General features: G+C 47.3%; 3 protein-coding genes across 5 annotated transcripts in view; 1 reads left to right on the forward strand and 2 right to left on the reverse strand.

Moving 5' to 3' along the window:
• LOC119163206 (uncharacterized) overlaps positions 1 to 8111 on the forward strand; it is a 56524-nt gene extending 48413 nt beyond the window's left edge. For both annotated transcript variants that reach the window (XM_075873881.1, XM_075873882.1), the window contains exon 4: positions 7624 to 8111. In XM_075873881.1, coding sequence (XP_075729996.1) covers positions 7624 to 7740 — 117 coding nt within the window. In that variant the 3' untranslated portion in view covers positions 7741 to 8111. The remainder of the gene's footprint in view (positions 1 to 7623) is intronic.
• On the reverse strand, positions 15 to 2692 carry LOC119163205 (major heat shock 70 kDa protein Ab-like). The gene has a single exon (XM_075873880.1). The coding sequence runs from the start codon at positions 2519 to 2521 to the stop codon at positions 671 to 673; it is 1851 nt and encodes a 616-aa protein (XP_075729995.1). The 5' UTR covers positions 2522 to 2692; the 3' UTR covers positions 15 to 670.
• Positions 8112 to 10923: 2812 nt separating the features above from the next.
• Positions 10924 to 25393, reverse strand: part of LOC119163204 (solute carrier family 2, facilitated glucose transporter member 10-like) — a 55453-nt gene continuing 40983 nt past the window's right edge. For both annotated transcript variants that reach the window (XM_075873884.1, XM_037415155.2), the window contains exons 7-13: positions 21954 to 22040; positions 20765 to 20845; positions 19098 to 19208; positions 16823 to 17849; positions 15520 to 15642; positions 14586 to 14718; positions 10924 to 13125 (exon numbers count right to left, since the gene is read on the reverse strand). In XM_075873884.1, coding sequence (XP_075729999.1) covers positions 13050 to 13125; positions 14586 to 14718; positions 15520 to 15642; positions 16823 to 17849; positions 19098 to 19208; positions 20765 to 20845; positions 21954 to 22040 — 1638 coding nt within the window. In that variant the 3' untranslated portion in view covers positions 10924 to 13049. The remainder of the gene's footprint in view (positions 13126 to 14585; positions 14719 to 15519; positions 15643 to 16822; positions 17850 to 19097; positions 19209 to 20764; positions 20846 to 21953; positions 22041 to 25393) is intronic.

Genomic DNA, 25393 nt, shown 5'->3' on the forward strand with positions numbered 1-25393 from the left:
TTATTGACAAAAAACATGGAGTACAGTGTGTTACATTTATATAGTTGGGACCCTAGTACTCAACACAAGTTGTGGCAGGGGTACCTATGACAAATAATGTCATATATATCCGTGTAAAAAATCATGTACGTAGGTGTATATAAAAGAAAACAAATCGTTATACAATGCGAAAGAGTAAACTAATCTATAAACAACGTAAAAATCATAAAAACAAAATGAAAACAACAATATGCTAAACGGCGCCCAATACACGAAACCAAACTAAGCTTTTTTTTTTTAAATTTAGGTATTGCAGAGGAAGTACTGGCACAGTGAGTTAGGAAATCAAAATGACGAAATGATAGAGGATAATAGTCATCAATTTTATGTTTAGCCTTCGCGATTGTGTTCCGCCGTAAACAACCATCTTGCACGTGCTTCAGCCTGGGCTGCTTTCCACGGGCTCTACACGAAATGGCTGTCCGGTCATTCATTATCGTTGGCCCGAGTAAGTACGGGCGTTGGGTATCCAAGGTTCGGAGGACACAAGCGAGTGGCTGTACTTTTTGTCTTTTAAGTTTCACGCTACCGTTTCGAGGACAACCAGTGAGGAAGGCGAGAGGGTAGGGACGCACCGGCCACTGATGAACACGAGAGCACGCCGCTGCCACTTACGTTTCACAGCCATTCTTTAGCCTATGTGCATCTTGATCATGAGTGGTGAGCACACCTCCTGAACCTCTTTTAGCTTCGCCTGTATGTCCGCCGCCGCCAAGTTCTGGTTTTTCTCGAGCCACTCATTGGCCTCCCTGCACTTCGCCAGGACTTCCTCCTTCTCCTCGTTAGAAATCTTGTCGCTGGTAACCTCTCTGACAGCCTGCTTGACGCTGGACATGTAGCTCTGCAGCGAGTTCTTTGAGGCAACCTGCTCCCTCTGAGCGATGTCTTCCAATCGGTATAGCTCAGCCTCCTTGAGCATGCGCTCAATATCGGCGTCGGACAGCCGACCTTTCTCGTTCGTGATGCGGATGGACTTTGCGTGCCCAGTGCTTTCGTCCCTAGCCGACACGTTGAGAATGCCATTGTGGTCAAGGTCGAAGGTCACCTCGATCTTGGGCACGCCCCGTGGAGCTGGCGGTATGCCGACAAGCTCGAAGCGACCCAGGTGGTGGTTGTCCTTGGTCATGCTACGCTCCCCTTCGTAGACCTGAATGGTGACTCCCGTCTGGTTGTCGGAGTACGTCGTGAATGGTTTAGAAGTCTTGCACGGCACCTTGGTGTTACGGCTGACGATCTTGGTCATGACACCACCCGCCGTCTCAATGCCTAGAGACAACGGTGCCACGTCCAGAAGCTTGACGTCCTTGATGGTCTCGTCCTTGGAGCCGGCCGACAGGGCGGCGCTAACTGCTGCACCATAGGCGATTGCCTCGTCCGGATTGATGTTGCAGCACGGCTCCTTGTTGTTGAAAAACGCTTTGACGAGCTTCTGGATTCGTGGAATTCGACTTGATCCTCCCACAAGGACGATCTCATCTACCTTCATCTTTTCCGTCTTGGAGTCATCCAGCGCCCGCTGAATCGGTCCCAGGATGCTCTTAAAGAGGTCCAGGCACAGCTCCTCGAACCGTGCGCGCGTGATCTTAGTGTGGAAGTCGGTGCCGTCAAAGAGGGCGTCGATCTCGATGCTAGTCTCCGCAGTAGAAGAGAGAGTGCGTTTGGCCCGCTCGGCTGCGGTTCGCAGTCGACGCACGGCACGCGCCTTGTTGGAGATGTCGGTGCCGAACTTGCGCTTGATCTCGTCCGTAAGGTAGTCTACCAGGCGGCTGTCGAAGTCCTCGCCCCCGAGGTGCGTGTCTCCTGCCGTCGCGAGCACTGTGAACGTCTGAGAGTTATTGATGGACAGAAGGGAAACGTCGAACGTGCCACCGCCTAGGTCGAATATTAGAACGAGTTTCTCGCCACTGGTCACCTTGTCGAGACCGTAGGCCAGTGCAGCGGCCGTCGGTTCGTTCAGTATTTTGGGTACATGTAGACCAGCGATAGTGCTAGCATCCTTGGTCGCCTGTCGCTGCGAATCATTGAAGTAGGCTGGCACGGTGACGCAGGCGAGCGTGATCTTCTTGCCGAGGTACGCCTCGGCGACCTCCCGCATTTTGGCGAGTATCATGGCTGATATCTCTTCCGGGTTGAACACCTTCTCCTCGCCCTTGTAGGTTACCTTGATCTTTGGCACGTTGTTCACGTTGATGACTTTGAAGGGCAAGTGCTTGAGGTCGTCTTGCAGCTTGGGGTCATTGAAGGTGCGCCCGATGAGTCGCTTGGAGCCGAACACTGTGTTCTCAGGGTTCAGAGCCACCTGCGCCTTTGCCGGGTCGCCGATGAGTCGCTCTGTCTCGGTGAATGCTACGTAGCTGGGAGTCGTACGGTTGCCCTGGTCGTTGGCGATGATCTCAACTTTACCGAACTGGAAGATACCCACGCACGAGTAAGTGGTACCCAAGTCGATGCCGATGGCCGGCTCGTTCGGATCGACGGCCATGACAGCTGTGGTACTGTGGCGGCTCTGTCCGGGTCCGCTGCTAGTCGGTGGTGCCAGAACGCCCACGCCCGAGGTTCAGAAGGCCGTCGTTGCACTCATCGGAACCAGGGTGATAAGACCTTAAATGATCTGTCGGAACGCCACCTCGGTGGTGGCGCCTTTCAGCGCACAACGTGCTTTACTGAGTGCGCGTGCTCGGCTGGGCACTTTGTCATTCTTCAAAACTTGGCTGACCCCTGAAATGGACAGTGAGTTAGTGAGGTAGCTTTATTAGGTCCACAATAGACGCGAGTATCATTTTTTTATTGTGTATGGGTGGCCTTTGCCCACTATTGGAATAAACGGTTCTATAGTGGGGTGCTGGTTGGATAAGAAAAAAATACCATACCTAAATTACTCGTTTTCCAATTGTTTTATTTATTTATTTACTTATTGTTGTCGTTGCTGAAATTACCTGCTTCATTTTCTCTATCCGTAACTATTTTTGTCAGATTCTGATATTTAATTTTTTCTCTTGATCCCTTTCAGTCTTTCAAAAGGCGTAAACTTTCATAATAAAAGTATTCCGTTAGAACTACCCGATTCATGGCTAATCCCCCAGCGTGGGTGTGCTCTAGAGTTTCCAGACTCTTCTTTTTCTTCATATCAAAATCTACAATAGGGTACAAACGTTTTTTAACGGATCCTGAGAAGTGCCAGCCCTTAGGCCGACACTGCTGGGTGCTCCAACGTGGAGGAAGGTATACCTAGCCTAACCGCCACATCGACGGGTCTCTGAATAGCCCAAAGATTATGGCTGTTGGGAAATGTCACACTATTTTACATCTTACAATGAATAATATATATTATAATAATACAATGTATATAGCGCAATAGCTGCCGCACGCAGCCTCAGCTATCGAAAAATTTTCTATAAACGTAGGAATTCCAGAAATGATACCAAAATCAAGATGGGAGCCGACAGATGGATACACGTCGTGGAATAATCAGGGTGAACAGTAGAAGTGCCTCAGACAGGCTAACTGACGTTTCAATTGGAGGACTTATCTTTGTCAAAGGCGCCTAGTCGTGACTACTAACCCCCTTATAACTAACATGCCAAGGGTGACGAGGCGCCTTTCACAAAGATAGGTCCTCCTATTGAAACGTCGGCCAGCCTGTCCATAAACTTAGGACATAGGCTTAGTAACAAAGCCTTAAACTTTGAAATTAGTATCCATCTGCAGCACATTCTAGTGGGTCCTGGTCGGCCTTGACTGTCGTCTGTGCGCATCGCTGCCGAATGCTGTCGAATAAATACTGTTGCAGTTCAAACAAATGCGCTAAAACGGTCATGCCCGAGGTGAAAGAAGTTGAATTTGCAGCGTGATAACAGAACTATCCCAGCCAGTAAGGTTTCCGGATTGATAACTCAGCTATCAGTATGACTGAACTGAAGATGAGATGGGGCGCCGTTTTAGATTTGCTGTGAGGCACGCCTAACCAACGCGCGTTCCGACAGCGTGCCACAACGGCGTTGCATGCATTCGCCCTGCTTACTGCAGCATGTTGTTGCTTTTTACGCTTAAAAGACGTAATGTCACTCAATTTTCCATCAGTATCTGTCCTATGTAGGTTAACCCTTGTGCGATCACTAAAAATCTGGCGGTATTTTACCGCATTCGGTCGAGCGCCTACTGAACAATTGAATAGTTTTGTAAACTGGTGAGTGACATGATAGTCGGGCAACGCTGATCGTTTATCTTTTTTCGGCTTCACGTTGAAATTGACAGATTTGCCGTTTCTGAAACTTCCGTAGAGGACGACGTCTCCGCTCCTTCCAGCACTTGACGTCACTCGCGTCATGACAAGTTGGCGGTCCCCGGCGATAGGCGGATGTTACGAGTAGCGACTTCTAGGGTCTGTACTGAATTTTGTTTTACGGTCTATTTTTCATTTCTGCACGGGCATGATGGACCCTATAATTGCAGTTTTCACCGACAACCATGAATGGTTGGGTAACAATGTTAGGGTTCCTTTAAGCAATGGAGTAGTTACTCTTTTACAATCCTTCTTATTTGCACGCATTTTCGCCAACACTTGAGCGCTTATTTTTACAGGGGCTTTAAGTCCGGTCGCTTCTCGCGTTCGATGAGGCATCTAAGATCTTCGCCTGGATTGTGGTGGTACGAGGCTGTATTTGCAGCTTCTGTGTCTGGCCAGGAGACTGCTGACGCGTCCCAACGCGTTGGAGGAAGCAAGCGAACTCCCAATGAGATGAGAGTAGCAGAGGAATGAAACGAAGATGTGAATTCAACACTCCACGGGCCCGGGCCGACCCGAAAGCCCAGACAGGGCCACCCGGAGCGTTCTCCGGCGGGACCGGTCGGGCTGGGCTCGTGCATGAAAGTGCGGGCTGCGCCGAGTCGGGCCTTGGGGCTGCGGACCGGGGCGTATTCGGGCCCGCACCATTAAAAGACCTAAGGCCTTCGAGCGCGTTCGAACGTTATTCATTGCATGCCTAAGGCATTCTGTGCCAACTGGAGTAACACCTGCAAAGAGCTGGCTCTTAGTAAAGCTTAGCAAATAAAATAGAAAAAAGACAGCTGAAGTTATATTATTTTTTTCTTTTCCACAAAAATGAGCGTTTTCTTCACGTGAGGAAAAATAAATCATATAAAAAAACGCTCAACAAGCGATTTCCCCTTCACCATATTTGCAATTACAAATGAAACTGTTACATTATTGTAACGCTAATGCTACTGGTATATATCTATACTGATGCGTTTATTTTATACTGCATGCTCATGAATTCACCTGTGTATACATACATACATATATATATATATATATATATATATATATATATATATATATATATATATATATATATATATATATATATATATATATATATATATATATATATATATATATATATATATATATATTACGTGTCAAAACGGTGATATGATTTCAATGCACGCTGTAGTGTAGACCGGATTAATTTCGACTACCTATAATTCTTTACCGTGCAATTAAAGATAAGCACACTGTTGTGCTTGTATTCCTCCAATAAAATATGACCATCACGGTCGTGGGAATCACCCTTGCCTTCTAGGACTTGACAGAAAAAAAAGCTCAACCTCTGAGATACCGCCGCGGGCAGAGCAATATTTTCAGTGCATATACAGACCGGATTTTCCGTGCAATCGACTGCTACAAAGTGCAAGACATGAGTGATAATTATCATCAACCGCCAATATCTTAGCGGGCCCGAGCTCGGCCTGGTCATGAACACGGGTCAAGCCTGGTCTGGGCCTGACCCGTGTTCATGACCCGTGTACACAACCGAACCCAGCCGGGTTCGGTTGTGCACGCCCGGGCTGCGCTCGGTCTTCAAGGAGCGGACTCGGGCCGAAATGTCTGGCCCTTGCAGCGCTCTAGACGCGATGTGAGTTCCGTCAAGGGAGAGGAGGCACGCTACACGCGGGCTCAACGAGTGATACCACTCATTACCTAGCCATCAGCTGAGACGAAGGATAAAATAACATCCTGCCGTAGTGTACTGTCTTCCTATCATCACCTGCACCGAATCTAGAAGGTCTGTACGCCCTACTGAGACCTGTAGTAATCCTAATTAGGTATTACGCAGGTGTCACACACTCAGTGTTGATCGTGGTCAGGGATAATCCAGGTGAAATTGCGCGATCATGATTGAGTCCTTTGCGCATGCGGCCTAGGGGAGCCAGTCACAGCTTAGAAATTTCATCCTGATAGGGGTCGATCGCAATCAGTTGTCGCCATGTGACACCGGTGTTAAACGGAGTAAGCATACGCCTATTTAGCCCTGTACGCTTGTGTACTACACGTACCCGCCGAACGTCACTTTCCTATTCTCAATTACGGCGAATCTTACTGTGCTACTAGGGTCTTAATTTGATTACGCTTTTATTTTAACATTTCAATTAAGCTCTATTGAACTATGACCGGTCCTATGCAAACCCTTTCTTCAGTCAACTTAATCCGCATTGAACAAACAGAACCTAACCAAACTTGCAATAAATATAACTACTACTGCCATTTTGGAAGGATATTTCTTGTTGTCAGGCTTGAATTACACTTTTATGACTTAGAAGTGTGGCACTTTGGGCTACTTGGTATGACATGACAATAGTTATAGTGCGACAACAGAGTGACAACACAGAGACAAGAGACTTCGTGTCCTTCTTGTCTCTTTGTCGTCGCTCTGTTCTCGTGCTATAAATATCCTCACCTTTATGACGGTGTGTTGAGACCATGAAAGGCCAATCCAGCCGGTCTGGGCTTATGCCGCTAGGTTATAGAATTGTAATAACGGTAATGTCATTTCGTTTATTTTTCTAAACGTCTGTTTCGAATAAAGTATTGCGGAACTCTATAGGTTCTCTCTTCACAGTCGTTGCCTCAATATTCGAAAACTATTACAGTAGTATTTAAATGGCATCCATGCTTCATTCGGTGTGCTCACTACTTGATTCGTATTCGATTCGGTTCTAAGATGCACTATTCACACACCCAAAAATTCAATTCAAACGTAGTGAAAGAAGCACAGAAGCAGTCGTCTTTCCTATCGCTTGTACTAAATTAAGCCTGTTCTGGAGTTGAGACAAAATGCATCGAATGAACTCCGTCGTGAAGTAAGAAATAATCAATCCGTTCATCAATGTACAGTTAGAAAGAGAGCTAGGTTTAAAACATTGAGTATAACCAGGGCAAACCACCGGTTGGCGGCTATATATTGTACTTGGGTAAGGAAGCTACGTGTTGTGACAGCTCAATGAGTGCCTTGATGTGTTATTCTCAGACAGCGTTAGTGTTATCAGTCACTTAGCAGTATACCGTTAGGGCCTCTCTTATTCGCTTTGATGTTTCCCAATCAATCAATCAATCAATCAATCAATCAACCAACCAATCAATCAATCAATCAGTCAATCAATCATTAAATTTGTCAGATATGATCTAACAAGTAATGGTGTGAAGCTATCAGCAGCATTCACGATGGGGAAATACACCATTCTCATAAGCATGTGCCGCGCCCTACAAAGCGCGCGAATGTTTTGTTGGTATTTTTTTTCTTCCAGGACTTCTACGGTTACCCACCGCCACCGCCACGATACAACTACGCCACGTTCGATCCCACAGCTCCAGTGTCGGGACCACTGCAGCCTTCCGCACCGCCGGCCTACCGCTCACGATGACGGGAGCGCGCGCCTGCCTTCCAAGGCCCGCAGCACTTTGTTCGGGGTCGCGACACAAGTGCGGGGCCCCCTGGACCCCGCGCACTGCTTGACGCGGCTTCCGGACCCTCCCGGCAGCTGCCCCAATGACCGCGGGACGAGCGCCTTCACTCCGCGGTGCTCTGCGCGTTCCGCACGAGTACGTGCATGGAATCGGAGGTTGCCAGCGCGTCAGAGTCTTCGTCACACGATTTCGGTGACGTGACCGCGATGAACGCTGTCCTGCGTCCAAGCCGGGGCCCGCCTCGAAGTCACAACCCGCTGACAATGGCTGTCCGACGATTGGTGACGTGCCCTCTTTTGGAAAATAAAACACATATTCTTGCCCCGAACTATATCGTCAGTCCTGACCATTATTTCTTTTGTATCCATCCATTCATTCATTCATATTCGTCCGGCCATTCGTCCATTCGTTGAATTCAATTCAGATGCAGCCAGCTGTAAATTGCCTGCGGCTCCTCTGAACTGCAGTACAGTAACTTTTTAAATATATTATCTGTAGGGCAAATAGATGGTTTCAAGGTCATAAGTTTTGTACACTAGAAAACTTCCGGTCACCTCATTTACCAGCTCCTATCGTCGTAACTAAAAGCACGTTTTCGATTTAGTTTTAAATGGAGAAAAAGTCTCTCTTCAGTTTTTCAGATAAAAGGAACGGCGTGAAGTTAAAGATCATCTCTTAAAATTTTTATGTAGCACAAAAAAAAAACGTTGATTTGAATATATTCTGGCGAATAAACGAAAAAAAAGGTGTGAAAAATCAGCGGGCTATTTTCTAAAGCTCTCCTTGCCCACCGATACTATTTTGGCACATTGGCAAATGAAACGAAATGTCATCACGAGGCTGTGTTTGTAAACAGTGAAAGGGTCCATGAGACAAATGTAGGCCCACGTGGGTACACAGGGCGCTACTAGGAAGCCTGCGGAAGCTGAGTCATGGAAGCGGAAATGTTGTAGGCCCGTGTGCTCAGATTTGGGTGCAGGTTAAAGAACACCGGGTGACCGATATTGCCAGAGCCCTCCACTACGGCGTCTCTCAATACGGTGGTTTTGGGACGTTAAACCCTACAAATCAATCAATAAAATCGAAGATGAGTTACCAGCAAGCACGTGCCACTTGTCTATTAAGTACTTGCTCTTTGAAAACGAGACATGATTTCCAGGTTATTGACGTTCGTGCAAAACTGAAGAAGAAAGAGAGGTGAAGGGAAATAAGAGGTCGTGAGGGTAAGCAGGTTGTACCCTATATGCTACCGTACGCAGTTAGGGCAGTCGAAGAATTGAGAAAGCAAGAAAGTAAAAAAAATAAGTACTACGTGTTCACACAACAGCCCATACCAGGCACACACGGAAAGTCACAACCTATATATGAAAAACAATAAGGCCTGTTTTTCTGGGGCTGTCTAAAAATAGGCTAGGGACGGCTTTCAGCTCTCCCATAATAGAGTACCGAGTACACTCTAAATTGTTAACCACTTCTTCTAAACACACAAAAATAGGCTAGAATTCAAGAAGATCAAAAATGATTTGCGAGGACTGGCTCGAAGAAATGTACAACTCAAGTCACACCACCATCCTTTGATGGGCGTAGAGGCAAGGGGACCTTAGTTCAGGTCCCTTCTAACCTTGCCAGATGTTCAGTGAAGTTGTATTCATCCATTCTTAGTACTTTAGTGGGTCCAATAATGTCACCACCACATTGCCACGTTCCTTTCCTCAAGTTTTGTTATCACCCCGTTACACTACGTTCAGCGCAAACCGTGTCTACGATGTTTAAAAAATTGCCCGCAGCTTCCCTCGGGGGAACACTGAGGAGGATGCGGACCATATAATTGGTTAACGGGGTGTTAAAGTGCGACTTACTTGGGTCGATGGCTAAATTGGTTAACGTGGTTGTGAAATGGGGTGTTAAATTGCGACTTACTTGGGTCGATGGCTAAATTGGTTAACGTGGTTGTAGGAGGGGGTGTTAAATGAGTGAACACGTACACACGTATGCGAAAGGGCGGCGCTGGTCGAAGGGACGTCGATCATTGTGTTTGTGGATTCGTTGGAATTCATTTCACCGCGACCTTGGACGTCGACGCGCCGTACAAACCAACCGACGAGCGGCAACTGAGCGAGCGAGCGCCGACCTTGAGTATATATACAGCACGACGGCGCATGCACGGTCAGCTGTTGAATGTTCTCGAAGCGCGACGCCACATGCGCGTCCACTGGAGAATCAGGAGAATTGTAGATGTCGAACGCGGTGTGTAGAGGAGGAAGGGTGCACAGATGGTGGAGGAGTGAAGCGCGCGCGGTGTGTAGAGGAGGAAGGGATGCACAGATGGTGGAAGAGTGGGCGACGGCGCGACGGCGCATGCGCGCGCGTCAGCTGTCGAATGTTCGAGAGGCGGTGCGGACGGCGCACTACAAGGCGCGAGTATAAGATGCTCCGCATCTAAAAGCTTCGAGGCTGTAGTAGATCGTTTTGTTAAGATTATGCCCACTTCATGAACATCACAGATGATTCTGGAACCTACGGCGCCGCTAGCGATAATGCTAGAACATTTCATGGCACGTGTATAAATGCCGACGCACTTCGCCGCTTGTCAGTTGATCGATGGTCGACGCTCTGCTCGCCGCTATTAGTGCAAGGAGGGAGCTTTAGAATACTGTTTGCAAGCGCTGCGGGCGTTGCGGGCGCCATATGAGTTTTAGAATAGCGTTTGCCTTGCTGCGATCCGCAACGCACGATCGCAGCGACACCACAGCCTCGAAACCAGCGCTTGCGGGCCACGTGCGGGCCGCCATCACTGCACGCAATTTCAGATTTTTTTTTTGCGTGCGGTCCGCGAACGCGAACGCTGACTCGCGTTACGACGCATGCGCAGTGGCAGCGACCGCACCGCAAGGGCTAGCGGTGTGCTATTCGAAAACTCCCTAGTGTCTTGCTGTATTCCACATTTCCTTTTACGTGGCCACAAGTTAGGCCCGAATAAACAGTTTATTGTCCGACCATCCAGTCTCCTGCGTTCAGCCACGTCACGACCCCATGACGATATGGTCAATTTCACTCCGCTTAAAGTGTACCAGCACATCCAGTAATCACACATCGCTTCATTGTGCGTTTCCGCACTGGTCACACAATATCGACGATAATTTTCAGAAATATCGCTTTTTTATTAAAGAGTCCTTGTTGCCTAGTTCCAATCTGCCACACGTAACATGACAACGCAGAACAAAACGCCGTGAAACGAAACACTCTATAATACAATTATGATACATTTTCTCATGAGAAACACTGTACAGATTTGATCATGCAAAAGGCAGTCGCCTGGGAACAAAGAATCCTTATAATCGCACTCACATGGTAAAATAAGGCACCATGCCATTGCATCACCCTAAGCGCCTTCACAAGCGACATCTTTTCCCCCTTTTCCGGTCTCCCTGAACACTTCAGCCACCAGTAACATGTTTAGCATTTTAATACACGCACTGCGTACACGCTAGAATCATCAGGCATCAGTGACTTTAACACGAGAACCGCGAGTCATGGTTTTTGATCTAGAGGTGTGATATACGATAAACATTGTGCGAGTCAACAAGAGAAGACGCCGTTGAAGCTGCCAGCCCCACTCAGAGGGCAACATAAAGACGCAATAGAAAGACTATATTCATTGGACCATATTACCCTATATAAATTGTCTAGAATTGAGCACGTATTTCGCTAGCTGTTTAGTTTCAGAAGGCGGTCGTTTCTCCGCTGTTCTGAAACTTCTACTACTCGCTACTCTTCATTTGGAAAGGGGAGGGGGTAGAAAAGAAAGGAGAAAGAAGGAGTTGATGAAGAAGTGGAAGGTGGAAATGAAGCAACATCTTAAATGTTCAAAAAAATTTATAGTACCTTTTCGAGATCTGTCTCACGTAAAAACTTGTTCAGTGCTTTCAGAATATCGCGCTGATAAGAAAACGTGTGAAATCAACAAGAAAAAAAAACTTTTTTTTTATGAATGCGCACGCGCACGTAAGCAACACGGCGCTGATAGTTAGGTGGTGCACCAAGTTCTCGCTAGACATCGTGACGTCATAGGCGGGCAGTAGGTTGATGTACTGGCACTACAAAGGTATGGCTACGATCCAGCCTTTTGATTGCTGTGGATAACCTACTTCAAAGCAACAAAGACGTCGTTAAAACCTGTGTAAGAACGGCAGCCACCTGTAATGTACTGATAGCTTTCCAGTGACGTCGTAGCCTAGCTTCCCGCCGTGTGGATACTACAACATAGTGGATTCAGCAGCGTCGGTGCAGTCCATTTGCTGTAACGAGCAAAAGGATTAACAGACCACGCATTCGTTTTGACTGAGTGTCACGTGACAAGGGCAGGATTTTGCGGTTTTGTCGCACAACTGCGTTTCTACCTGTGTCCACATGCGGCGATCGCTTTTAACCGTCGTGTACGCGTTGAACTACAGCGAAACTACCCAGCCAAGGACGAGCATATATGTATCAGTGTGTGGTTTGCTATACGATGATGGAGTGCGGGCGCCACACGACAGTCACGTGGAAGGACGCCGACCGGGTGAGTGCTTGTGGGTTGCTCTTTCAAGAAAAGCGTGTAATTCTGTTCACCTTGAACGAACAGAGAGTCACAGTAAAAGGTTCGCATGTCACAGAGTTTGGGCGATTTGACAGGATAACCTGGCCGGGCGTCGACGATCCTGCTCGCAGTAGGGTACAACTTCACAGACATTTAGGCATAACGTTCGCCCGTATGGAATTCACGGTAATGTACACTGGGGGCCACTCGATCTATAGGCCCCACGAAAAGAGACAGCTTTAAATATGTCGACGTTTAAGCACATTTGCGACTTGGGCGCATGTACCTCCACCTTTACCGTGGACACTCAACACCAAGCTGCGGTCCGCACTCGCCGACTGACGGACACTGAAGCAGCAGCCGTAGATAGTGGTCCGTGTCCAAGGTCGTGTAAGCAGGCCAACTCCGTGCTGTCCGAACGAGATGTCAGGATCTCGACAACACGACCGCTTGCGCACAGCACTCTAGCATCGCTTCGCGGTCACGTGTTTGTACGCAGCATGAACGAGCGTGCACTGTCCCTTGGCAGCCATCGCGCACCACTCAACTGCGACAGAGTGCGATGCGTAAGGGCCTCGCAGTCCCCGTAGCTCTTCTTCGTTGGTCTTAACGCTGCGTTCACTCGGTATCCACGGGTGCCACCGCAATGTTCTCTGTTTGCGTCACCTGTAGCGTTTGTCGCACGCTTCAGGCTGGCCCACGCAACGTGTAGTCAGAGGCACGTCCCCACCGCGTCGGAATGATTGTCCGCCACCGGATCAGCCTGCGTGGAATGCGAAACAAAAAAACGTCACACTATATCGGGGGCCCTTGGCGGCACACGGCTTTCTGTGATGATGAAAGACAATGCATTTATCTGTCGACATTCGATCGCCAACACCAAAAGGAAAACTTTTATCCCAGAACATCGAGTATAGTTCGAATACACAGAATCTGAATTTCGATTCGTGCCATGAGGGGATAAGTGTTTCTGTAGCAAACATTTTTTCGTGTTTGTCTTATACACATTTCTGTTTAAATATGATTTCTTTCCGCTCCTGTATTAGCACTACGAAAAGGGCTGACAGTATCAATAAATGAATGAATGAAACGAATAAGTTGCTGTCCGCGTTCGCGCCTCTATAGCTTGCCATATCAGTAAATATTACAGCTCAGAATAAGAATTAAGAGAATTAAGAATGCTTCGTACTCGACCCACGTGTGGCAGTTGCCGTTTACAGTCATCGGCCTCTTGGTGCTGCCAGTCCGTGATCAAAAAGATAGCACGGCTAAAGCCAAGAACCTCGATGGTTCCCTGCACACTGCCGGCAACAAGCGGAACACAAGTTTCTCTACTCGGGACCCGCATGATATGCGGAACAAGGCTAAACATTTGCAACTCACACGGCAGAGTGCCGCATCAAACACTGACTGTGCGCTCACTGTGCAACAGCGCGACACAGCAGCGCTGTGTACTCTAGTTATGAAGTTAGACCACTCAAAGTCAATTCGCACTCTCTGTAACCGGTTTTGCTAGAGCGCGTACGGCTGATGACTCCACCGACTGCCCAGCTGTCAGTACTTATTTATTATTTATTTATTTACAAATACTGCAGGCACTGATCGGGCCCAAGCAGGAGTGGGTAACAAATGTCAGTGACAAAACAGAAAACTAGGTGCGAAAATAAGAAAATTCTCAACATCAGGGAAAATAATTAATACATAGCAATAATGACATTCATACAGAAATACAAAAAAATCTGAGCACTAATGAGGAACATAATATATTGCATATTAAAAATCAAGTGTTAGGTCATTGACGAGACGGGCGAACGATTGTGTCGTGTCCGCATTAACGATCTCCTGAGGTAACTTGTTCCACAATGAAAGAGCATGAGGGAATAATGAGTACTGAAGAACGTTCAGATGACTGAATGGTTGTCTAACTGTTTTATTATGATGAATATGATCAAAGCGCACGGACGGGTCGGTTCAACATTTATATTTCATATTATATATCATACTATATATATTATATATATCATATTATATATCATATTTCACACTATATTTCACTCACTTATATATCATATTGTCTTTGTGGGACTCTGAAAATTCGTTGTGCACTCTCGAACATGGCTCATCAACTTATCCAAGCAAATAAACTGCTATGTATGAGGAAAGTGCTTCGCGCTATGTTCATACTCGAGGAAGTGAACGTCGCATCATACGTGCTACACGCACCCTTGATCGAGTTCTGTGGTGATCTCCTCGAGCGTCTTGTGCTTGGTCTCCGGCACGCACAGGAATATGAAGCACAGTGCGAGCATGCACACACCAGAGTACATCAGTAGTGTGTCACCGACGCCAAGGTTGTCTGTAACAACAACAGTGAAATAGATTATATGCTTTGCCCTTCTCTTCGCTTACGCTTTGAGAAGCGTGGCCCAGCGTTTCGAAGAGGCGTTGGAAATCGGCGTTTGTCACCAATTCTATCTGCAACGACAGCTCGTCGCTTCCGAAGTGATACAAACTCGACTCACTCTCTCCCCCTCACTCACTCACTCTCAGGGTTGTCAGAGTATGAGAAACTTCCTCGGCGTTCTGATAACTATACGGTGCTCGACTTTTGGGATTTGGTTTATTTCATAGCGTCGATACATTAGTAGCAAAGATAATAAAAAAAGAAACGAAAATTCAGGTTCCGATATTTGATATTGAAGGTCCTGGGATTGAACTGCGTCTTTGGCAGCCGCATTTCGCTAAAGGCACAATGATAGAGGCGCGTTAAATAACCCCATGTGGCTGGCGATTCCGAATTCTGATTCCGGATGAATAATCCTTTGATTGGGAAAAAATTTTGATCATTAACTATTAACAATAATAAATATATTATTATTATTATTATTATTATTATTATTATTATTATTATTATTATTATTATTATTATTATTATTATTATTATTATTATTATTATTATTATTTCTTAGACAGGGGCTGCGTGCTCTACAGTTGGTGTTTCGGCAAATGTTTATGGATTCTTTCATCGCAGGCTTCCAATCGTTTTTTGGATGACCGAGAAAGTTAGGGGGCTTAGCATGTGTGGACGACAGCCCGCTTACAAAAAAAAAAATAAAACAAAACAGCAAATATTTAGCAACGTGTACGTTCTTCTTACCCAGCACTGTGAGGAATGAGGCTGACACACTCATGTTGGCCGCCCAGTTTGCGGAGGTTGCCACCGATATGGCACGGCCTCTGACGGCTGCCGGGAAGATCTCGCTGAGTATCAGCCAGGTAGCTGCGCGGAATGAAGGACAACAACGGTGAAGATTTTCGGCGACATTAGGCTAGTTGTTTCAACAATGCTTGCGTCATTAAAACCGTAGTAAAGTGAAGTCTGCACAGCTGTTTCCGATATCGTTAGTTATGTAAGGTATACGCACTCTAGTTTCCTTCAATTTGCTCTTCTGTCAGTGTAACATGTCTCGATGGCAGAATTTTGTGCATAGTGGAGCACTTGCGAAGTTTGCCTGTTTTAGGCCATCTGGCAAACGGAGTCATGAGTAGTTTACTGAGGTTAAAGCTTCGGGTCGCTGATTATATCCAGACAGAACGCAACACTATATGTGGGAGCACGGATGTGTTTGTGCGCCTGTTCTGTGTCCCTGCATGCTAAGCTGTTTGAAGAATGACGAAGTCGCGTACTACAAGACAATGGGAACCACCCAGGGGTTTGCTGAAGTATATATCCGTCAGTGTCATCCGCTGTTGTATCATCTGGTGTTATGGACCTTTGCTTCGGCGAGTGTGCAGTTTTTATTGTGCGTGCAGGTATATGTCAGGTTATAGCTTTTTTTAAGCCCTCGTATGTCATCGCAGTGTTGACGCAAAAAAAACATGTTAATGGCAGCTACCACCACCACTGTTTTCTGCAAAGAGCGTTGGAAGTGTTAGCGTCTTTGAGTTTGCTACAACATGCGCTTTGGCCAGGATCATAAGGACTTCTGAGCCATTGGCAGAAGCGATAGATGGACAAGGCTAATAGCACAACGACTTGAGTATAATGCCCCGTAAGTAAGAATATCGACAATGTAGCAGTACAGCCAAGCTTGCATAGCGGCACGCAAGCAGTAGACGGCATTTCAGCCCGCTCTCTCAAATATTCATATGAGTTGTAGCCGACTGTAGTTAGTTCTGAAAGCTGCAAGCTTTAACCAACCCATTTTCATGGCTTCTTTTTTTCAGAAGGACCTAACATATGTTTTTATGACTTCAGATTTTTCGTCTGTGTTTGCGCGTGTTTTGCGTGGGCGCGGGCTAACGTGCAGAATACAACGAACGCGAACGTGTCTCTGCGTCAGTGTTGTTGTTTTAGTTCCGTTTGTGCAATTCAGTCAACACCGAAACAAACTTTGCGAAACTGAAAGTGTCCAGAGCACTTTCCGCTGACAAGTTGCTCGAACTAGAAAGATACTCACTCGTTCCAAAGCTGACTCCGTAGGCGAACACGTAGCACATGAGGGCGGCCAGCGTAAGCGCCCTCTGGAAAGCCGAGCCTTGAGGTACACCGGAACACTGAGAGTCTTGCGCCGCGGCCACTAGGGAGTCGCGTTCTCCGACGCGCCTTTCGGTCACCTCCGCGCGACGATTCTCGCCACCAGCCGCCGCGTGCGACGGCGCCGAGGCTTCCATTTCTCCTACGTTGCGCAGATGCGATGACGAAGCAGCGGCAGTTTCAGGCATGTACGATAGCTTCCCACCTCTAACATCGTCCGATATGTAAGAGCTTGCGACCAAGTACGGTTCAGCCGTCGATAACGTCTTAGTCCCTGTCGAGTTTACCAGCAGTTCGATGAGCGGCTCTTCACCGGCATCGTCTCCGTTGTCTGGACGCTGCATCTCTAGCGACTGGTTTTCGCCCACGGTTCCTTCGTCTCTTCGAGGATCCATATTCTCTCGGCTCTCGTCAGACTGGGGACTCAACTTAGCGACGTGTTCGGCATGGTCGAAACCCCAGGACGGTGAAGGTGCCACGACTTCGCGAGGGCTGCCCGAAGGTCGTCCTGGAGTGTAGCCAACATCCATCAGTCCAGCTCCGCTTGAGGCCATCTGGTCGGGTATCGGGGGAGGCATTGAAAGCCCAGGCGACGAATCTAAACTGGTCGAGTCTGAGGAAAATGCGCCGCTTTCCCTTTTGTGGCGCTGGTTTGGAGAGGAAGGCACGTTGGAGTTCTCTAGCACCATCGGGGCCGGGACATGAGTCGTCATCGCCTCTGTGTCGTAGCCAGGGGGAGTCATATGGGAATAGTGAATCGCGGAGGCGTTGAAGACGCTAGGCCTGTCACGGCAGCGTAGTGAGATGCTGTGTCCCGAACTCCCGTAGGAAAACTTGGCGAGCATTCCCAGGGCGAAGATGCTTATGGCCATGAGGAGCACTCCGGTGCAGAGGCAGACCCGACGGCCCAGGCGGTCCAAGACCAGAAGGGCGAAGAGCGCTGCACCAACCTGTGGGGTAAGTTAATACCGGATATAGTAGTTATACCAACGTAAAGTATGGTAGCGTTTATGCAATGAAATTTTGAGGTACTGAACTCGAACGTTTTTCTAAACACAATTCTCTAAGACGTGTACGTTGAGCCTGACGTGCTGGAAGTTTTAAGCAACAAGTTTTCGTCCTGGTTTGGCACGTAGTTTAAAGGATCAGTCACATGAACGTTACGCTATTCACGTTTCCTGCGTCCATATAACTCCGGGAGTGTATGGACTCACATTATACAATGGGCTACAAAGAGCATTCTTCTTTTTTCACGAATGAGCACAAACCACGCTCAAAAGTATCGTGGCCTGCGACAAGAAATAAGGACGCCAACAAACACGTTTCGCTTCTGTAATTACTAAGTATACGGATACTTTCGCATCTGTTCATTGAATTAACAAGATGATCTATCATTTCTTTTTGAACTCGTTAGTGAAGCTCGATGGCCTAAAGTCTAACAGTTACTTTAGGGCACCCCGCCGTTTCGAAGTCTGTATGCAACACTCTCTTAGGAAACGCACATTTACTGCATAGAGGTACGCTTCCGTGAATTGGCGAAGGCTTCCCAGCTTCAGCATATGTCTCGCTTTTGGGTGCTTGGTGAATGCTTTTTCCTGTTTCTTTTTCTCGTGCATCACATGATCTATGCTGTTACTTGAGCTATGAACTGAATTCTCTGGTTACGTGCAAGTGACGATCTGTAACGAATTCACGTCATCGCTAAACCGGCAGGATTGGTTATGAATTCACCGCGGTGGTATAGTGGTCAGCGTGCTCAGTTGCTGACCCGTAAGTCGTACGATCAAATTCCAACCATGGCGGTTGCATTTCGATGATAGTGAAATACTCGAGCCACGTGTGCTGTGCACGCGAGGTGGTCAAAATTTCTGGCGTCTTCCACTATGTGCTGCATCTCGTATCATATCATACATTTTAGCAGGTAAAACCACACATATCTTTATTTAGGACTCCATGCTATATCATCCAGCTTACTCAAACAGATTCGCATATACACAGGCGTATAGGCGACACACTGCAAGCTTTCCTATCAGGACAGCCGTCACGTCACCACGGGTAGGGTGCCCTGCATGAGGGTTGTTAATTGGTTATCAGTTTGTTCTGTTCATATGGTGGAACGTCATGACGATAAGTGTTATGTTTCTGCATAGCCTGTAATTAAATGCCCAAGTATGGAGGACAACTTGGATTCCGCCTACCTTGACGGCTCCAAGACCCACGGAAGCGAGGGTGGCAGCGACGTTGGTGCAGAAGCCGAGATGCTTGAGCAGAGTAGGGGCGTAGTAGATGACGTTTGTTTGTCCAGTGCACTGGAACCAACGCATACCACTAAGCCTTAAATACGTTTCGCGAGCCACATAGGATCAATGAACAACTTAAAAAGATGGTAGCTAACGGCAATTCTATAGAAGGGATAAATACACTCTACATACAATTTAGAATGCATTACAATAACGAATTAACAATGTGTACAGCCCAGCAGTGGAGGCCTGCTGGAAAATCTGTGAAGGGCATTTATGCGCACCCCCTTCATATGGTCAGAGTGGCTGCTTAGCCATGGCTCGGCAGGTGGCGGATGGGAGCAAAGAATGACACCCGCCGCCGGTGGTATCTGTCGCCTAGGTTGACGCCATCGCTCTAATTCGAGAAGCGTGGGTCAGGGCACGTAACTTCCCCTCTATTCGAGCAAAAATATGCATGAGAGATACAAAGCTGGTTTTTGCGTGGTCTTTGCGGAATTAAATTACCAGGGTTTTAATTACAATGTAACAATTCATTTTGCTTCACCGTATTTTGTCCGGTCAGCTATTAGGTCAGCTATGGGTACATGAGTTGTTTGTCATATTCATACAGCAATTATAAGAATACGCAAGGTGCATTTTTGCCGGCGCCATCAAGCTGCGTATGAAGTTCACGTCAATTACAACACCCCTCGCGTAGTATGTTCCAAGTACGAGTGAAACGTTGCGGCGGCTGCAGAGGAGCACGGCTCGTGCAGAGTTGATACTAACTGGTCGCCTCCGTTTGAAGAAGAATCTTGAAAGGGTGCTGGTGGGTGCCCTGCATTGCTCTGATAGCAATTGGGTACTTTGAGCAAGAGGGCGTGGTTGCGTACTATCTCGACAGCCATCAGTAGACGGCTCCTACCCCTGTACGAGCTATTCTTCCCCTGATTACATCGCTGAAACGAAAGATAACGTGAAAATCATTTTGATCCCTGGATCAACCCTATTCTCCTGTGCCAGTGTTTCGAACAGTCACGCGAGACCGGATCCCGAAGGACTTCACTGCTAGACTTACTTCGTATAACATTCCATTTTGTTTCTGTTGTATTCACCGCTTCGTCCTAGCGTCCTGCCGCGGTGGTTTAGTGGCTAAGTTACTCGGCTGCTGACCCGCAGGTCGAGGGATCGAATCCCGCCTGCGGCGGCTGCATTTTAGGTGACGACGAAAATAGTGTAGGCCAGTGTACTCTGATTTGGGTGCGCGTTAAATAACCCCAGGTGATCAAAATTTCCGTAGCACTTCACTACGGCGCATCTCAAAATCATATTCTGGTTTTCGGACGTTAAACCCCACATATCAATCGCATTGCCCTAGCGGCGAAACTTACTTCTTTTTTCAGCTCCCTACAAAGAGGATATTATTTCACGGAGAAATAAACGGTAGGCTGTCCAGATTACCGACAGAATGCTAGCACACTCTCCCACCTAAACGATCTTCCTCTAGCTACAATGTAGACTACATTATACGCAACGGCCGCACAATATGCCAAATTAGGTAGCGTTTCGCTCTTGATACTGTACATGTTTGTCAACGTATATGCGTTGTGCGTAAGAGAGATTCGTGATGTTATAACACCTACCTGTTGCAGAATGACGAGACCGACGCCCACCATCATCCTCCCTCTCAGCCCAGGCGTGAAGAGGTCTCGATAGCGGTAATTCTGGGAAGAAAAAGAAAGCATTCGCTAAATGCTTTCACCGGTCCGTCATTACAAGACTTTTAAACAAGACTAAGTGAAAGCTCGATATGTATACACTTAAGCCGGGAAATGACTGCAATACATTAACCTTAGTAGTAGAAAACTAGTTTGTTTTTATTCTCTTTCGGTCCTGTGTAATCGAAATGGTTCATTCATGCCCTCTATCATTTTGCTTTCTTTCATAACTCCCAAATTTATATTTATTACGCAAAAAATCCGGCACTGTTTAATGACCAGCGTACCTTGAAGGTGCGCTGGTCCCATACATATTTCATGCACGGTTTCTAAATAACTGACCCTCTCCCGATAGTGGGCTTGTCGACGACTAGCCATTTGTTGTATGATAATCTGATATTCTATCGCGGTCGCTGGTCGTTACACATCACCACTTTTCATTGTTGCTTTAGTATGGACGCGTGGCCTGCGCCATGCGTTCATATTCGCAAGGCCTGCGCATGCCATGGCTTCCGCCGTGCATGACCTGCACGCGCGCCTGTGTCAGAACGCGAATCACAAGGCGCTCTGCTACCTGCGTGGGCGCGCCCTCACGACATGCTTGCAACGTACCGTAGTCATTTCGCTTCCGCCTGGGATAGAAAGACAGATGAACAGGATGACAGAAAGGTAGAAACAAAAAAAGTTATAGGCCAGACCCACACCCATGGTTGCTGTTGGTGGTCACTTATGCCAAACTGGCTACTTTTTGACCCGTTTGGTTACGAAAGTTTCCAATTGGCGCCGTGGTTATTTACTGGTCACTTTTAAATTTCTGGTTTAACTTATTCAAAATAATTTTATTTATTCATCGAAGTAAAGACGTTGTTCTTATTACCACTCTTGTTCTATTTGGCTACCGATATGGCGACAATTTTTAATGACATGACTATTATGGCTACATTTGGTTTGAGTTCTGACGCCTTTTCAATTCCAGCCAATAGGAAACCTGTCCACACATGTCAAGATTCGTGAACTCCCATTTTGTCGACATGGCAAGGTCTTAAAGTTTTTCGGTTTCTTTGTTTGTATGGTGGATATTTGTTAAGTATTCACACAGGTAATAAGCACTAACCTGTTCTTCCAGCAGCGATTTCTGCATGCGATTCAGCTCCTGCGAAGCTGCGGTCTCGCCATGGATAACGTTGAGTACTTTCCGAGCCTGTGCAAACAAGTTAGAACACTAAAAACAAACTGAGCGCCAAGATACAAAATTATAATGAAGCACACGGTGCACCTCTTGCTGGTAAAAACGTGTCTTATAGTGAAGAAAAGTGACTGTATTTAAGTATGACCTCAAAGACAGTGTACACATAGTCTAAGTCAGACGGGTTGGTTTTGATACCCTGGCAATATTTGTTGGGGAGAAACTCGTATCAGCTTCACCTTCTCTCGTTTGCCCCTGCCTATATTCGAAACCCTACGGCACACATAATTGACGGCAAGTTCACTTTGTTTTGATACACGTTGCGAGGAAGAGGAATGGTGGAGAAGGAAAGGCAGGGAGGATAACCAGCAAGGACTACCACTTTGCCACTCTTCACATGGAAACATGATTAGTGAGATTGAAGTACTGGAAAGTGAAGCTTTACACTACCGGACCCATGCATACTTTCAAGGTTTCAATTAGTTATATGCACCTAAAACACCGAAAAACTGCGGTCTCGAGAACCAGAGTAAAACATTTCTTTGCTAATCAATGCGCCTATCATCGTTCACGTGTTAAGTAGGTTCCAGCACGTTTTATGACACACCTTCAGTTTCCCCCATGTCTTTAGGAAAATCTTATCTTGGTATTAAAGTTGATTGCTACAAAATTTTGTAGTACACGAGCGAAACCAAAAAAAGACTGTCTTAGTTACACCAGATGGCTTCTTCGAATTCAAAGTCATGCTCTTCTGTCTTTGCTCGGTGCCTGCGACGTTCCAGAGTGTTATGGACACCATGCTGGCTGAATTGAAGTGGCAGACTTGCCTCGTGTACTTTGACGATGTCGTCGTGTTTTTATCAAGCTTCGATGAGCATTACCGGTACCTTGAAGCTGTACTTCACGTAATCAAGACCTCCGTACACACTATGAAGCCCTAAAAGTGACGCTTTGCATGCGAGGAGTTCCACTTTTCGACGAAAACGCCGACACGGAAATCCACATCGGCGTAAGCAGTGTAGAGCTCGGAGCCGTGCTAGTGCAGAAGATTGACGGACATGAAAGGGCCATCCATCATGCGAGCTGGTCACTATATAAAGTGGAACTCAACTATTTGACAACAGAAAAGGAGTGTCTTGCCATCATTTGAGCTACCTCGAAGTTTAGCCCCTAACACTACGGCAAACCTTTCATAGTTGTGAGCGACCACCACGCCATCTTTAAGCTAGCTAATTTGAAGTACCCTTCAGGCCGCCTCGCATGGTGGAGCCTGTGACTTCAGGAATTCGATGTCACCATCGTTTACAGGTCGGGGCGAACACACTGACACTGACTGCCTGTCCCGTGCCCCCGTAGACCCACCGCCGCAGGACGGGGATGACGACAGCTTCTTGGGGACCTCAAATGTCGATGACAATGCAAAAAGACAGCGAGTCGACCCGGAAATCAAGGACCTTGTGGAATACCTCGAGAGCAAGGCTGCCGTTGTTCCAAAAATATCCAAGCGAGGCTTGGCATCGTTTTTCTTGCGTAACATAATCCTCGTCAAGAAGAACTTCTCGCCACATTGGGACAACTACCTCATAGTAGTACCTTCAGCGTTACGTCCAGAAGTTCTGGATGCTCTTCTTGACGACCCGACGGCTGTACACGCTGGATTTCCCGCACGCTAGCGCGGATACAAGAAAAGTACTACTGGCCCCGCCTCACTGCCGATGTATCCCACTACATAACAACTTGCCGAGACTCCCAGAGACGGAAGGCCACCAACTAGGCCAGCTGGACTTCTGCAGACCATTGAGCCACCTTACTGGTCGTAACAGCAAATTGGCATGGACCCACTGGGACTGTTCTTGACGTCGAACTCCGGAAACAAATGGAACGTCGTAGCTACTGACTACCTCACCCACTACGCCGAGACAAAGGCGCTGCCCAAAGGCAGTGTCACCGAGGTAGCAAAGTACCTCGTCGAGAACGTCATCCTGTGTCACGGTGCGCCAGGGGTGCTCACTACCGACAGAGGTACGGCTTTCACTGTGGACCTAACTCAGGCTATGCTAAGGTACACCCAGAAAAGTCACTACCGGACAACCATCTACCAACCACAGACCAATGGCCTCAGCGTCTAAGCAAGACCATCACCGACATGTGCCATGCACGTCGACGCCTAACACAGGACATGGGATACCATCCTTCCATACGTGACCTTAGCATACAACACGGCGGTGCAGGAGACGAGGAAGATGTCACTATACAAGTAGGTCTACGGAAGAAACCCGCCCACGTCGCTCCACGCCATGCTGCTCCATGCCGCTGACGAAGAAAACCTCGCCGTGACTGCCTACCTTCAGCACGCCGAAGAAACGTGACAACTCACCCACCTGCGCATCAAGAACGAACAGATGAACGTCAGCCATCGTTACAATCTTCGACGATGCTTCGCGAAATACCAACCCGGGGACCGTGTTTGGGTGTGGAAGCCGGTACGCCGACGAGGACTGAGCGAAAAACTTCTGCGAAAGTACTTCGGACCATACAGAGTAGTTGGTAGTCTCGGCCTACCCGACTACGAGGTTTTACCCGACGGAATCACGAACTGTCAACGGACACTATTCTGTCAAGAGCCCGAGAGAAGACATTGCAACAGAAGGCCACAAAAGTTCTGTTGAAATTCCTACGCGACACGGACTTGAACAAATGGCTGTAACAGCAATGTCACACACCGCGAAAGACAAGACTGGACTATGAGTGTGCGCGCGTGTGGTGCCGAATGTGCTGTGTTTATCTCTCTTCCCTCTCTGCTCTCTATCTTTCATCTCCCCCATCCCCCTCCAGTGCGCAGGGTAGCAAACCGGCTGCCTATAGGCTGGTTAGGCTCCCTGCCGTTCTTTTTTTTCTATTTTCCTTTCCTTCCTCAACGGCACCTTCTTACTTTATTGTTGCTGCTTTTAGCGTTCCCCCGTCTTCCATTTTAAGCATCGGTATGATGCTTTTTCCGAAGGGGCATTGCCACGCGCGTTTCTCATTTTCACTTTTGTTTGATTCGATTTTCACCCACAAAGCCTAGATGAGCTATGTTCAGCGCAAACTGCACATCATTGTTCGAGAAGTTTCATGGTCATTGTATATTGTTCTGTTGCGATTGTCTATAAGGCGCGAACGCTCGAGCTTATTTCATATCTTACGCGAAGACCAGTGGTTAGACTGGAACATTCGACGACACGTGTATAAATGCCGCCGCGCTTCGCCGCTTGTCACTTGATCGACGGTCGACGCTCTGTTCGCCGCTATATCTGGCCAGTGCGTATCGTTGTAATATTGTAACGATGTTGAAGGACTCGGGGTATAACAAAACGTATTTATTAAAG

This window comes from Rhipicephalus microplus, chromosome 9, assembly GCF_043290135.1.
Source record: "Rhipicephalus microplus isolate Deutch F79 chromosome 9, USDA_Rmic, whole genome shotgun sequence".
Lineage (NCBI taxonomy): Eukaryota > Metazoa > Arthropoda > Arachnida > Ixodida > Ixodidae > Rhipicephalus > Rhipicephalus microplus.

Excerpts from the sequence above, each read along its gene's own strand:
- LOC119163205 (XM_075873880.1), bottom strand. The coding sequence starts at position 2,521 with ATGGCCGTCGATCCGAACGAGCCGGCCATCGGCATCGACTTGGGTACC.